The sequence below is a fragment of the Mustela putorius genome, unplaced genomic scaffold, assembly GCF_011764305.1.
Source record: "Mustela putorius furo isolate JIRA1106 unplaced genomic scaffold, ASM1176430v1.1 tig00004068_pilon_pilon_pilon, whole genome shotgun sequence".
NCBI classification, from domain to species: domain Eukaryota; kingdom Metazoa; phylum Chordata; class Mammalia; order Carnivora; family Mustelidae; genus Mustela; species Mustela putorius.
This window is the reverse complement of record NW_025422199.1, coordinates 521,186-537,448: the sequence shown is the minus strand read 5'-3', so window position 1 is coordinate 537,448 and position 16,263 is coordinate 521,186. Positions and strand designations below refer to the sequence as shown.

General features: G+C 39.1%; 1 protein-coding gene across 3 annotated transcripts in view; it reads right to left on the bottom strand.

Annotated features, from left to right (window-relative positions):
• Positions 1-16,263, bottom strand: part of FAM120C (family with sequence similarity 120C) — a 125,471-nt gene that overhangs the window by 12,689 nt on the left and 96,519 nt on the right. For 2 of the 3 annotated variants that reach the window (XM_045072779.1, XM_045072778.1), the window contains exon 11: positions 2,176-2,290. In XM_045072779.1, coding sequence (XP_044928714.1) covers positions 2,176-2,290 — 115 coding nt within the window. Of the gene's footprint in view, positions 1-1,584; positions 1,795-2,175; positions 2,291-16,263 lie in introns of all 3 variants that reach the window. The other variant, XM_004780587.3, reaches the window with a different exon arrangement.

Genomic DNA, 16,263 nt, shown 5'->3' with positions numbered 1-16,263 from the left:
AGAACAGAATTAATAATAGCAACCGCCGTTTTTTAAAAAGATTTATTTATTTATTTTAGAGAGAGATGGGGTGGGGGGGTGGGGCAGAGGGAGACAGAGAGAAACCCATGCCAACTCCACACTGAGTGTGGAGCCGGATGAGGGCTTGATCTCACAACCCGGAGATCACGACCTGAACCAAAGCCAAGAGTCGGATTAAACCAACTGTGCCACACAGACACCCCTAAAGCTGCCATTTTTTAAGTTCTATGTTTCAGGTATAGTACTGGGCATTCTAGTTAAAGTTTCACAAATCCATTGCCATTAAGAGAACTGAGGCCTGGGCTAAATGGCTCAAGGAGCCATACCCAGGAAAACCTGCCTGGCACTTTTTACATGACACCAAATGATATTAGCTCTGGCCAAGGGCTTATTAAGGCACAGTGACTAGGTCAAGAAAGACAAATATAACCATAAGTATTTACTGATGGTCTACTACACAACCAGAAATATGCTAGGTTATTTTTTAAGGGGGAAATAAGTGGGTCTAATTAGATGAATGAGAGAATAAAACCTGACATATGCCAAGCTTTATAACCTTTTCCTCCATACCCAGGATCAGAGACCATGACCTCTGTCTAGGATTAGTCCATGCCTCGAGGCCAGAGGTCAGCAAACCAGTTCTGAAAAGGGCCAGATAGGATTTGCAGGCCAAACTGTCTCTGTCACAACTATACAACTCAGCTATTGTCGGGGGAAAGCAGTTGTAGACAATACATAAATGAATGAATGTGGCTGTGTTCCAATAAAACTTGACTGGAATAAAAATTCCAAGTTTTGCATTTTGAGGTAGTTTGATGACTCCTGTTCTAGTCCCTAAGCTCATTCCGCCCAAATGGATAAAGAAGTAAGGGTGCCTTTCCTCATCTTTCTTAAGGTTTCACTGTAAAAAATCCCCTGCTTCTACTCTGTCATCTACTTTACCACCCTCTTCTAGTTCCAAACATAGTTCCTTTACAAAAGAGGGAGTTTGGGGAAATTGGAGGGGGAGATGAACCATGAGAGACTGTTGACTCTGAAAAACAATCTGAGGGTTTTGTAGGAGTTGGGGTTGGGAGGTTGGGTGAGCCTGGTGGTGTGTATTATGGAGGGCACGTATTGCATGGAGCACTGGGTGTGGTGCATAAACAATGAGTTCTGGGACACTGAAAAGAAATTAAAAAAATAAAAATTTTAAAAAGATATCACTTGCAAAAGTATATAACAGGGTTTTTTTGTATTTTGCAAATAAGGGAAATGAAATTCTAAGAATTTCAGGAAAGGCATATAGTGTATCTGAGTATTCTATGGGCAAGAAATATTCAGTAAGAAAATATGAAAATTTGAAGTTCATAAAAAATACTTTCCAACATATGATTTTAGAGCATGTACATATCAGACTCTGAGCCTTTGGGCTGATCCTTGACCAAGTGCGGTTAATGGCAGATATATTCTCCCACTTTTCCTACCTCCCCCTCTAATGTCTGTGCTCCCTTCCACCCTCTGCCAATTTATCCCCACGGCAGATCAGAGATAGCCCTTAGCAGCTGCCTAACTTGCTGGTACCTGGCCATCACAGAGCTCAATCAAGGATACTCGCTCTCGGCCCGCTTTAATTAACTTGCTCTGGAACAGCTTGCCATCGAAGTAAATCCAGGGACAGCAGTGCTCCCATGGGACTGGCTGGCCACAGGCATCATTAGCAAACAGAGCTGTGTCGACCCCACTCATGAAGAGGGCAGCAAGCTGGATCCCTCGGGCATCCAGTTTTTCAATCTGAAACCACCACAGACGAAAAACTACTATTAAAAACTTATTGTTATTGGTTACATTTACTCTTGTCCCCATTGTGTTTATTATTCTAGTTAAAGTTGAACATGTTGGCTTTTAATTACAGACATCTGAGTTCACTAGTAGCTTCAATCCATGACATTCCAGGAGATTGAAAGACACTCATTACCCGCTCCCCCCAAAAGACATCAACTTTAAAACTTTAAAAAGACACCACCTTGAGATACCTTTTTTTTGGCCTGTCAAATTATGAAAAAAATTAAAAATTAAAGACAAAAAAGAACACCCAAAGCTGATGAGGAAAGACCAAAAGGAAAGCTGTGAGCTCATAGAGGAAAGAATTTAAGTGAGGGAAGATCAAATCACCTTGAGTTCTTGAAGCTGATCAGGTTCATAAAGCTGGGTAGATACTGCCTGAGCAAGGAAAGTGTCAAGCTCATGGCGATGCAGGATTCGGCCACCAGGCCACTGAACCATGTACCTAGAAAATAAAAGCATCATTATTGAGCCACAAAAGCTCATTTACTCATTTCATAAACATTTTTACTAAGCTAAGAACCTATCATGGACCAGACTCTAGACTAGGTTCTGGCAATTCCAAAAGAATAAAGTAAAAGCATCTCTGCCTCTGGTTGCTTGCAGTCTGAGTGGTAGAGGAGATAGGCACATTCATCAACAATGACAGGAGAGTGTTAAGTACCAAGATAGAAGAATGCCCAGGGTGCTACACAAGCACAGAAGACAGCGAGTCTGGAAAAGTGAGAGAGGGAATCCTGAAAAAAAGTCAGTAGGAGCTGGGTTTCAAAGGGCCTGTGGAAATAAGTAAAACAAAATGGGGAGAAAGGATGTCCTAGGTTGAGCAAATAGTACATGTGAAGGCACATAGTTGTAGAGTTCAGAATGATACAGCAGGTTCCATAATGCTGGAGCTTAGCAGGTTTGCAGTGACAGAAGGCAGGATTAGAAAGTAGGCCAGACTATGGAAACCAGTATGGAGGTTCCTCAAATAATTAAGAATAGAACTACCATATAATTGAGCAATCCCACCTCTGGGAATATGTCCAGAAGAAATGAAAACACTAGCTCAAAAAGAAATCTGCAACCCCCATGTTCACTGCAGCATTATTTATAATAGCCAGACATGGAAATTAACTAGGTGACCACTGATGGATGAGTGGATAAAGTAGTTGTGGTAATATATGCAAATATAACAGAATATTATTCGACCATAAAAAATGAAGAAATCCTACCATTAGCAATAATATGGAGGAAACTTGAAGGTATTATGCTAAGTGAAATAAGTCAGACAGAGAAAGACAAATAGTATATGATTTCACTTATATGTGAAATCTTAAAAAAACTGAACTCCTAGAAAAAAAGATCAGAGTTGTGGTGACCAAAGGTGAGGGGATGCTGGGGGAAGGACGGGGGAAGGACGGGTTGAGGGAAGGTGGTCAGAAGGTACAAACTTCCAGTCATAAGATAAATGAGTACTAGAGATAAGGTACATAATGACTATAGTTAACACTGTTGTGTGGTATATAGGAAAGTTAAGACAGTAGCTCCTAAGAACTCTCATCAGCAAGAGAAATTTTTTCTTTTTCTTTGTATCTATAGGAGATGATGGATATGAACTAAACCTATTGTGGTAATCATTTCACAATACATGTAAATGAAACCATCATGCTTGTACTCCTTAAACTTATACAGTGATGTGTATCAATTTTTTCTCAGTAAAACTAAAAAAAAAAAAAAAAAAGGCGGGATCATTTAGTGTCTCAAAAAACAAAATTAAGGAATTTGGGCCTTGGTTCTGAAAATGTAAGAAGACACTTAAGGATTATCAGCAGGACAGTGATAGTGACTGACTCATAGGGCAAGAGACAAGAGGCATGGGTACTAGTTGTGAGGCAACTATAGCAACATATGGCCGAAGAGTTATGAACAAAAGCACTGGCCCAGGGATGGAGAGGACCAGGGGACGAACATAAGAGCTACTAATGAGATAAATCCATAGGATTTGGTCATGCATGTTATGGAAAGGGGGTAAAGAAAAAAGAGGAGTCTAAGATACCTAGAATTCTGGCTTGGGCAGATGGCTAGATGATGGGGCCATTCCCCAAGACACGAAATTCACTAATTAAAAGAAGTAAGTACTCATTGATGAGTATTTGACCTGAACTTCATGAACTGAGTATGTTTTAATGTTCTAAGCACAGAAAATGCAGAAAGAGGAAGAGAAAAACGAAAAAAAAATACATCTATGTCTTTGTCCATAGCTTCCTGAAGACCCACAAGACAATGATGATTCACATTTATTGCAGCTGTGTGAGAAAGCTGGCATTTAAAGCAAAGGCTGGTCTCTTCTGAGTGGCTCATGGAATGAATTCCTGGGGACTCTGATCCCATTACTACTACTAGGAGGCAGTATGGTACCCTGAAAAGAGCCTGGGCTCTGCAGCCAGGCACCCCGCCTTTGAATCTCTAACCTGCTGTTTCCTCACCCAGAATGATCACAACAGCCCAGAGAATCCTCCTGCCACTACTCTTTCTTCAAGCGCAACTGTCATTTCCCTGAACTCAAGGGTATTTCTGGGACTACAGGACATGCTGACAAGTTCTGTTGCTTCTTTACAAACAAAGTTCTAAATGACTGGGCTTTCCAGGAGGTATCCTCCTGGGCCACAAATAAAGAACGATTTCTACCCTCTTCCCTGTCCACATGTTCTCCCTTTAGAAAATGTATTTATATCTTATAATCTATTTTACATTTTTTAAAAAAATATTTTATTCATTTATGAGAGAGTGAGAACAAGGTCAGGGAGGAGCAGAGGAAGAGGGAGAAGCACACTCCCTGCTGAGCAGGGAGCCCAGCATGGGGCTTGATCCCAGGACCCTGGGATAGTGACTTGAGCCTAAGGCAGATGCTTAACTGATTGAGCCATGCAAGCACCCTTATTTTACACTTTTTGATGCTATATTATACAGTACACAATTCAGAGCTTTTATCTTCTCTCAATATAAAATACTCTCCTTTGTCAGTGTTTTTTTGTCTTGGGAACTATTTTATTAACTAATACCGTTTCTTTCTTTTGATTTATACTTCATTGATTTACCTTTGCCCATTCTTTTATTTTTAATCTTTCCATCTGATTTTGTTGGCAAAATGTGAAGCAAAAATAGAAGAAAATGAACAGAAATGCAATTATAGTGGGAGACTTTAGCATACTACCATTATTAAGCTTTAACATGTAAAATACACCTGAAATACATTTAAAATCACAGAAGATTTGAGCAATACAATAAATAAGGTTCAAATGCTTGGTTGATTTTGTACAAAGAAAACATATTTCTTTCAAGTGGCCATGTGAGATCTCATGAGATCTAGGACCTTGTCTGTTTGGCCTTGTCTATTGTCTTGTTTCTTATTCATATTTATTATACACTATCTAACATAGTACATGGCATAGAGTAGGTATCAGTAAATATTTATTAGGGCACTGACTGAATGCATCAACCAGGTCATGGGGAAAAAAAGCGCCAAACCAAAAAACCTCCACAAAAATCCTCCAAAGGCAAATTGTACCAGTCATATCCTGACTACTATGAAAGAAAAACTGACCTAAAGGAGCTCCTAAAGAAGTCAAGTGTGGGAAAGAGGCAGGCTCACTGAAAGACAAATGCAATGAGAGGGATGTGACTTTACAAGTTGAACAGGTTGTTTTGGGTGCTCTTTAAAAAGAGTGACTAAATTCACCTGGGAGAATCAGAGAAGGCCTCACAGAGAAGAGAACATTTAATTTCCTAAGGATGTGAGATTTTTGGTTGGCTTGGTTGATACTTGTTAATGTTAATTTGCAATTTTTCACGTTTCTCTGACTCTAGCATGATGCATGGCAGAATGGATGTGCAAAAAATGTTTGCTGAGGGGGAGGAGTCAAGATAGCAGAGAAGTAGCAGGCTGAGATGACATCAGGTAGCAAGAGATGAGCTAGATAGCTTATGAAACCATTCCAAACACCTACAAATCCAACAGGAGATCGAAGAGAAGAAGAGCAACAATTCTAGATACAGAAAATCGACCATTTTCTGAAAGGTAGTACCAGTGGAGAAGTGAATCCAAAGCGACGGGAAGATAGACTGCAGGGAGAGCGGCCGGCTCCCAGCAAGAGGCAGAGCAACGGAGCACAAAATCAGAACATTTGAAAGTCTGCTCCACTGAGGGACACCGCTCCAGAGGCTAAACCGGGGTAAAGCCCACGAGGGGAGAGTGTGGCCTCAGGTCCCGTGGGGTCACAGAAGGATCAGGGGTGTCTGACTGTTACAGAGCTCGCAGGTATTAGAGCAGGGAAGCTGGATACAGAGACAGAGCTGAGGAGTGAGCTCTCAGCTCAGGGTCACTTTCAACCATAACCCGTGGAAAGGTCACTGCTCTGTGAGTGGGGTCCCCACAAGATCCGGGGAGACCCCCCCTGGAAGAGCTCAGGGATCTGAGTGGTCTGGAGACTCCAGGCAGAGCTGTGTGCCAGAGACAGAGAGGCTTGGTTGCAGGCTGGGTGAGCTTGGAGCGCAGCTGAAGGCTGGGAAGACAGGAGTGATTGAGCGCTCTTCTCTGACGGCACACTGAGGAGTGGGGGCCAGAGATTGGGAGGCCGCCATTTTCATTCCCATCCTCTGGAACTCCACGGAAAGTGTTCAGGGAACAAAAGCTCCCAAAAGCGAACCCGAGCGGATTACTTAGCATGGCCCCAGGTAAGGGAGGTGCAATTCTGCCTTGGGTAAAGGCACTTGAGAATCACTACAACAGGCCCCTCCCCCAGAAGATCAAGAAATCCAGCCAAGATCAAGTTCACTTACCAAGGAGAACAGTGGAATTCCAGAGGAGGAGAAAGCAAAGCATGGAATTCATGGCTTTCTCCCCATGATTCTTTAGTCTTGCAAAGTTAATTAATTTTTTTAATTTAATTTTTTTTTCTTCTGATATTTTTTTAAACTATTACCCTTTCCTCTTCTAACGATTTTTAACTAGTTTATCTTAACAATACCTTTCACTTAAAAAAAAATCTTTTTTGAACCTTCATTATTATAGTCAGATTTTATCCTTCATTGTATCTAACTTTATTTTTTGTATACACATAGGGATTTTTCCTCTAAAAAATCTGGGGTACAATTTCTTCTAATAGATCAAAATACACCCTAAATCTCACACCAGGCTTCTTCTAGTCTCCAGCCTAAGCAAATTCTCTCCACCTTCTTTTTCTTTGTTTTCCCAACCAACTTACCCTATCAACTCCTTTTTTAAGAAATTAAAAAAATATTTTTTTCATCTTTATAGTCATATTCCATCCCTTCATTGTGTTTACCTTTATATACGTTTTTCATTCTTTAAAATTTTGGGAGGTAGTTTCTTCTAAGAGACCAAAATACTCCCGAAATTAAGTGGGTAACCCTGTTTTAGTCACCAGTTTAAAATATTTTCTTTTTTATATTTTTTATTTGTTTTCTTTTTTAAATTTTTTTTTCTGAACTTCTTTTTTCCCCTCTTCTCCCCCCACGAGTCGGGGTCTCTTCTGATTTGGTTAAAGCACATTTTCCTGGGGTCTTTGCCACCCTCTTAGTACGTTATTTGCTCCTTCATATATTCTTATCTGGACAAAACGACAAGGCAGAAAAACTCACCACAAAAAAAAAAAAAAAAAAAAAAGAACAAGAGGCTAGGGACCTAACCAATACAGACATGGGTAATATGTCAGATCTAGACTTCAGAATGACGATTCTCAAAGTTCTAGCCAGGCTTGAAAAAGGCATGGAAGATATTAGAGAAATGCTGTCAGGAGAAATAAAAGCCCTTTCTGGAGAAATAAAAGAACTAAAACCTAACCAAGTTGAAATAAAAAAAGCTATTAATGAGGTACAATAAAAAATGGAGGCTCTTACTGCTAGGATAAATGAGGCAAAAGAGAGAATCTGTGATAAAAAAGACCAAATGATAGAGAATAAAGAAGCTGAGCAAAAGAGACAAACAACTACTGGACCACGAGGGGAGAATTCAGGAGATAAGAGATATCATAAGAGGAAACAACTTTAGAATAATTGGGATTCCAGAAGAAGAATAAAGAGAGAGGGGAGCAGAAAGTATATAGGAGAGAATTATTGTAGAGAATTTCCCTAATATGGCAAAGGGAACAAGCATCAAAACCCAGGAGGCACAGAGAACCCCCCTCAAAATCAGTAAGAAAAGGTCCACACCCCATCATCTAATAGTAAAATTTACAAGTCTTAGTGACAAAGAGAAAATACCAAAAGCAGCCCGGGACAAGAAGTCTGTAACATACAATGGTAAAAATATTAGATTGGCAGTGGACTTACCCACGGAGACCTGGCAGGCCAGAAATAACTGGCATGATATATTCAGAGCACTAAATGAGAAAAACATGCAGCCAAGAATACTAGATTCTGCTAGGCTATCATTGAAAACAGAGTGAGAGATAAAAAGCTTCCAGGACACCACTTCCTCATATCAGGGAGATCATATGATAGTTGTCTTTCTCTGCAACATGGGGGCTTAAGTGGGTAGGAGAAGAATCAATGAAACAAGATGGGATTGGGAGGGAGACAAACCATAAGTGACTCTTAATCTCACAAAACAAACTGAGGGTTGCTGGGGGGAGGGGGGTTGGGAGAAGGGGGTGGGGTTATGGACATTGGGGAGGGTATGTGCTTTGGTGAGTGCTGTGAAGTGTGTAAACCTGGCGATTCACAGACCTGTACCCCTGGGGATAAAAATATATGTTTATAAAAAGTAAAAAATTAAAAAAAAAAAAAAGCTTCCAGGACAAACAAAACCTGAAAGGATTTGCAAACACCAAACCAGCCCTACAGGAAATATTGGAAGGGATCCTCTAAGCAAAGAGGCACCCTAAAAGTAGTAGACCAGAAAGGAACAGAGACAATATACAGTAACAGTCACCTTACAGGCAATACAATGGCACTAAATTCATATCTCTCAATAGTTACCCTGAATGTAAATGGGCTAAATGCCCCAATCAAAAGATACAGGGTATCAAAATGGATAAAAAAAACAAAATCCATCAATATGCTGCCTACAAGAAACTCATTTTAGATCCAAAGACACCTCCAGATTTAAGGTAAAGGGATGGAAAAAAATTTACCATGCTAATGGATATCAAAAGAAAGCTGGGTTGGCACTTCTTATATCAGATCAATTACATTTTAAGCCAAAGACTATAATAAGAGATGAGGAAGGACACTATATCATACTCAAAGGGTCTGCCCAACAAGAAGATCTAACAATTTTAAATATCTATGCCCCTAACATAGGAGCAGCCAACTATATAAACCAATTAATAACAAAATATAAGAATTTTGACAATATACAATAATAGTAGGGGACTTTAACACTCCCCTCACTGAAATGGACAGATCATCCAAGCAAAAGATCAGCAAGGAAATAAAGGCCTTAAATGACACACTGGACCAGATGGACATCACAGATATATTCAGAACATTTCATCCCAAAGCAACAGGATACACATTCTTCTCTAGTGCACATGGAACATTCTCCAGAATAGATCACATCCTCGGTCCTAAATGAGGACTCAACCGGTATCAAAAGATTGGGATCATTCCCTGCATATTTTCAGACCACAATGCTCTAAAGCTAGAACTCAACCACAAAAGGAAGTTCGAAAAGAACCCAAAAACATGGAGACTAAACAGCATCCTTCTAAAGAATGAATGGGTCAACAGGGAAATTAAAGAAGAATTGAAAAAAATCATGGAAACAAATGATAATGAAAACACAACGGTTCAAAATCTGTGGGACACAGCAAAAGCAGTCCTGAGAGGAAAATACATAGCAATACAAGCCTTTCTCAAGAAATAAGAAAGGTCTCAAATACACAACCTAACCCTATACCTAAAGGAGTTGGAGAAAGAACAACAACAACAACAACAACAACAAAAACTAAACCCAGTGGGAGAAGAGAAAAAATAAAGATCAGAGCAGAAATCAATGAACTAAAAACAAAACAAACAAACAAACAAACAAAACAAATCAATGAAACTAGGAGCTGGTTTTTTTAAAGAATTAATAAGATTGAAAAACCCCTGGCCAGACTTATCAAAAAGAAAAGAGAAAGGACCCAAATAAATAAAATCATGAATGAAAGAGGAGAGATCACAACCACCAACAAAGAAATACAAACAATTTTAAGAACATATTATGAGGAACTCTACAACAACAAATTTGACAATCTGGAAGAGATGGATGCATTCCTAGAGACATATAAACCACCACAACTGAACCAGGAAGAAATAGAAAACCTGAACAGACCCATAACCAGTAAGGAGATTGAAAGAGTCATCAAAAATCTCCAAATGAACAAAAGCCCAGGCCAGATGGCTTCCCAGGGGAAATTCTACCAAACATTTAAAGAAGAGTTAATTCCTATTCTCCTGAAACTGTTCCAAAAAATAGAAATGGAAGGAAAACTTCCAAACTCATTTTATGAGGCTAGCATCACCTTGATCCCAAAACCAGACAAAGACCCCATCAAAAAAGAGAATTACAGACCAATATCCTTGATGAACACAGATGCGAAAATTCTCACCAAAATACTAGCCAATAGGATCCAACAGTACATTAAAAAGATTATTCACCATCACCAAGTGGGATTTATTCCAGGGCTGCAAGGTTGGTTCAACATCCTCAAATCAATCAATGTGATACAATACATTAATAAAAGAAAGAACAAAAACTATATAATACTCTCAATAGATGGTGAAAAAGCATGTGACAAAGTACAGCATCCCTTCCCGATCAAAACTCTTCAAAGTGTAGGGATAGAGGGCACATACCTCAATATCATCAAAGCCATCTATGAAAAACCCACCACAAATAGCATTCTCAAAGGAGAAAAACTGAGAGCTTTTCCGCTAAGGTCAGGAACACAGCAGGAATGTCCACTATCACCACTGCTATTCAACATTCTACTAGAAGTCCTAGCCTCAGCCATCAGACAACAAAAAGAAATTAAAGGCATCCAAATCAGCAAAGAAGTCAAACTATCACTCTTTGCAGATGATATGATACTCTATGTGGAAAACCCAAAAGATTCCACTCCAAATCTGCTAGAATTTGTACAAGAATTCAGCAAAGTGTCAGGATATAAAATCAGTGCACATAAATCAGTTGCATTTCTTTACACCAACAACAAGACAGAAGAAAGAGAAATTAAGAAGTCAATTCCATTTACAATTGCACCCCAAACCATAAGATACCTAGGAATAAACCTAACCAAAGAGGCAAAGAATCTATACTCAGAAAACTATAAAGTACTCATGAAAGAAATTGAGGAAGACACAGAGAAATGGAAAAATGTTCCATGCTCATGAAGAGGAAAAATTGTGAAAATGTCTATGCTACCCAAAGCAATCTACATGCTTAATGCAATCCCTATCAAAATCCCATTCATTTTTTTCAAAGAAATGGAACAAATGAACCTAAAATTTATACGGAACCAGAAAAGACCTCGAATAGCCAAAGGAATGTTGAAAAAGAAAGCCAAAGTTGGTGGCATCACAATTCCGGACTTCAAGCTCAATTACAAAGCTTGACAGTATGGTACTGGCACAAAAACAGACACATAGATTAATGGAACAGAATAGAGAGCCCAGAAATAGACCCTCAACTCTATGGTCAACTAATCTTCGACAAAGCAGGAAAGAATGTCCAATGGAAAAAAGACAGCCTCTTCAATAAATGGCGTTGGGAAAATTGGACAGCCACATGCAGAAAAATGAAACTGGACCATTTCCTCACACCACACACGAAAATAGACTCAAAATGGATGAAGGACCTCAATGTGCGAAAGGAATCCATCAAAATCCTTGAGGAGAACACAGGCAGCAACCTCTTCGACCTCAGACACAGCAACTTCTTCCTAGGAATATCGCCAAAGGCAAGGGAAGCAAGGGCAAAAATGAACTGTTGGGACTTCATCAAAATCAAAAGCTTTTGCACAGCAAAGGAAACAGTTAACAAAACCAAAAGACAACTGATAGAATGGGAGAAAATATTTGCAAACCACATATCAGATAAAGGGCTAGTATCCAAAATCTATAAAGAACTTATAAAACTCAATACCCAAAGAATAAATAATCCAATCAAGAAATGGGCAGAGGACATGAACAGACATTTCTACAAAGAAGACATCCAGATGGCCAACAGACACATGAAAAAGTGCTCCACATCACTAGGCATCAGGGAAATAGAAATGAAAACCATAATGAGATACCACCTCACACCAGTCAGAATGGCTAAAATCAACAAGTCAGGAAATGACAGATGCTGGTGAGGAATGCAAGCTGGTGCAGCCACTCTGGAAAACAGCATGGAGGTTCCTCAAAATGTTGAAAATAGAGCTACCTTTCGACCCAGCAATTGTACTACTGGGTATTTACCATAAAGATACAAATGTAGTGATACCGTGTACCGGAATGTTTATAGCAGCAATGTCCACAATAGCCTAATTTGTATTTTTATTTTCATTTCATTCCATGTATTTCTTTCTTCCTCTTGAGACTTGTTCTTTGACCCATGAATTGTATTAAAGTGCTCTGTAATTTTCCAAGTATTTCCAGGTTTTCCTATTAATTTCTAGTTTGATTCCATAGTGGTCTGAGACTATACTCTGTATAATTTTAATGAGCTTAAGTTTACTGAGTTTATTTACCCTAAAGATACAGATGTAGTGATCTGAATGGGCATGTGCACCTGAATGTTTATAGCAGCAATATCCACAATAGCCAAAGTATGGAAAGGACCTAGATGTCCATCAACAGATGAATGGATAAAGAAGATATGGTATATATATACAATGGAATACTATGCAGCCATCAAAGGAAATAAAATCCTGCCATTTGCGAAGAAGTGGATGGAACTTCAGAGTATCACGCTTAGCAAAATAAGTCAATCGGAGAAAGACAACTATCTCCCTGATATGAGGAAGTGGAGATACAAAGTGGGGGGTTTGGGGGGGTAGGAAAGGAATAAATGAAACATGATGGGATTGGGAGGGAGACAAACCATAAGAGACTCTTACTGTCACAAAACAAACTGAGGGTGACCGGGGGGAGGGGAGGTAGGGAGAGGGTTGTGGGGTTATGGACATTGGGGAGGGTATGTGCTATGGTGAGTGCTGCGAAGTGTGTAAACCTGGCAATTCACAGACCTGCACCCCTGGGGTTAATAATTCAGTATATGTTTATTAAAAAATTAAGACATTAAAAAAAAGTTTGCTGAAAAAATGAGTCTACAGCACGATATTCATAAGGAAACTCTAGCTCCATCTTTTGGCCAACGCTGCTAATCAGCCCGCCTCAAATGAATTACAAGAAAGAGAGGACAGTGTCCAAAGAGAGTGAATGAGACAAGAGGAAACAGTAATTATTAAATCAACCAATATTTGGTGATGCTCATCATGTGTTATTTTTTAAATCATGATTCCATTGGGAATTTATTCTGGGAAAAATCACAGGATTACTAATTCCCCATGACAAGACAGCTTGATTACTCTTAGTAGTATTTACATTATTATAAAGATTTTTTAAAAAATTTATTTATTTGACAGAGAGAGAGATCACAAGTAGGCAGAGAGGCAGGCAGAGAGAGAGAGAGGGAAGCAGGCCCCCCGCCAAGCAGAGAGCCTGACAGAGTCCTAGGGCTCTATCCTAGGACTCTGAGACCATGACTTGAGCCAAAGGCTTAACCCACTGAGCCACCCAGGTGCCCTATGTTATTATACATACATACGTACAAACATTACATATTATAATATATGCAGCAAACTATAAGTTACTCATATGACCAACATTTACAAATGCCTCTTGTATTCTAGACACTCTGCCATAAATGTTATGCACATAGAACATAGTAGCAAATACATACTTGGGGTCTGACATAGTTGGTCTCAATCTAGGTTCTACTTCTTTTCTATGTGATTCCGGGCAAATGCTTCTTCAGCTTCTAGGGGCTGTAGTTCTCTTCCTCATCTCTAAAATGGGGATAATACTACCTACATCTCAAAAGGCTGTAATAAGTAAAGGAGAAAATGCACATAAAAGCACTTAGCAGAGTGCCTGCTATAGCAGCACTACTGGTTACCATTTGTAGCTGAACTAATTATGGTCTAAGTCTTCCTTTACTATTTGGTGAGGCCCTCATATCATATATTAAATTCAGAATCTGTTTCTACCTTATTTATTCTATTTTTATTTCTTATGCCAGTACCATGCTGACTTAAGTTTTAAATATGCTTTAGTATATGTTAGTTTCCCCATTTACTTCACTTCTTTTAATTTTAAGTAATATTTATGATTTTATTCTGATTTCAAATGTTCATTATCATTCAGAAAATAGGAAAAAAGCAAGAACAAAGTATAAAGGAAATGAAAGATAAACACGGAAATAATCTGTACTCTTACCATTCAGATATTACCACTGTTAAGATTATGATTTTGGCTTCCTTCTTCCTATACTCTGTATAATTTTAATAGCTTAAATTTTCTCTATTTCAATTTTCTCTATTTCAATAAATAGAACTCTGTATCTTACTTTTTTCACTCAACAAACATTATGAGAACTCTTCATTCATTAATTACTTTTCAAAAACATTTACCTTTCGTTTTCTTATTTCTTTATTTTTTTCATTTGATGGGATGCCTGGGTGGCTCAGTGGATTAAGTGTCTACCTTTGGCTCAGGTCATGATCCCAGGACCCTGGGATTGAGTCCCACATCTAACTCCTTGCTCAGCAGGGATCCTGCTTCCCCCTCTCCCTCTGCCCCTCCCCCAGCTTGTGCATGCTCTTTATCTCTCTCTCCCATCTCTCTGTCAAATAAATAAATAAAATTTAAATAAATAAATAAATAAATAAATGTTTATTTAATAACTAAAATACATAAAAATAAATATTTGTTTATTTGACAGACAGATCACAAATAGGCAGAGAGGCAGTCAGAGAGAGAGAGGAGAAAGCAGGCTCCCCACTGAGCAGAGAGCCCGATGCGATGCGGGGCTCAATCCCAGGACCCTGGGATCATGACCTGAGCAGAAGGCAGAGGCTTTAACCCCTGAGCCACCCAGGCGCCCCTAAATAAATAAAATCTTAATTTTTTTTTTCATTTGAGTATAGCTGACACACAATGTTACATTAGTTTCGGGTGTACAACTCAGTGATTTTATATATATATATATATGATTTTATTTGTGAGAGAGAGAATGAGCAGTAGGGAGGGACCGAGGGAGAGAGAGGCAGGGGGGAGAGAGAGAGGAGCAGACTCTCCCCTGAACAGGAAGCCCGGTGAGGGGCTCAATCCCAGGACCTGGAGATCATGACCTGAGCTGAAAGCAGATACTTAACTGACAGCCACCCAGATGTCCCACGTTTATGTATTATGCTCTGCTCACAAGTGTAGCTACCATCTGTTACCACACAAAGCTATTAAAATATCACTCACTATATTCCCTATGCTGTGCCTTTTATTCCCATGGCTTACTCATTCCTTAAATGGAAGCCTCTATCTGCCACTCCTCTTCACCCACTTTGCCCAACCCCCACCCACTGTCCTCTGGCAACCATCACATTGTTCTCTGTATTTATAAGTCTGATTCTGCTTTTTGTTTGGTTAATTCATTTGATTTTTTAGATTTCACGTGTAAGTGAAATCATATGGTATTTGTCTTTTTCAGTCTGAGTTATTTCACTTATCATAATACCCTCTAGGTCCTTTCATGTTGTCTCATTTGACACAATCTCATCTTTTTTGTATGGCTGTGTGAAATTCCATTACACACACACACACACACCATTCTTATCCATTCCTCTAATGATGCACAGTTAAGGTTCCTTCCATATCTTGGCCATTATAAATAATGCTGTAATAAACACAGGGGTGCTTATGTCTTTTTGAATTAGTATTTTTGTATGGGTAAATACCCAGCAGCAGAATTACTGGATCATATGGTATTTCTATTTTTAATTTTTCAGGAACCTCCATACTGTTTTCCACAGTGGCTGTACCAATTTACTTTCCATCTACAGTGCACCAGGGTTCCTTTTTCTTCACCTTGTTATTTCCTGTACTTTTGATTTTGGCTATTTGACAGGTGATACCTCACTATGGTTTTGATTTGCATTTCCCAATGATGAGTGGTGTTGAGCATCTTTTCATATGTCTGTTAGCCATCTGGATGTTTTTGGAAAAATGTCTATTTAAGCTCTCTGTCCATTTTTTAATTGGACTGCCTTCTGGTGTTGAGTTTTAGAAGTTCTTTATGTATTCTAGATATTAACCTCTTATCCAGATATATCCTTTGCAAATATCTTCTCCCATTCAGTAGGTTGTCTTTTTGTTGATTTTTTTCACTGT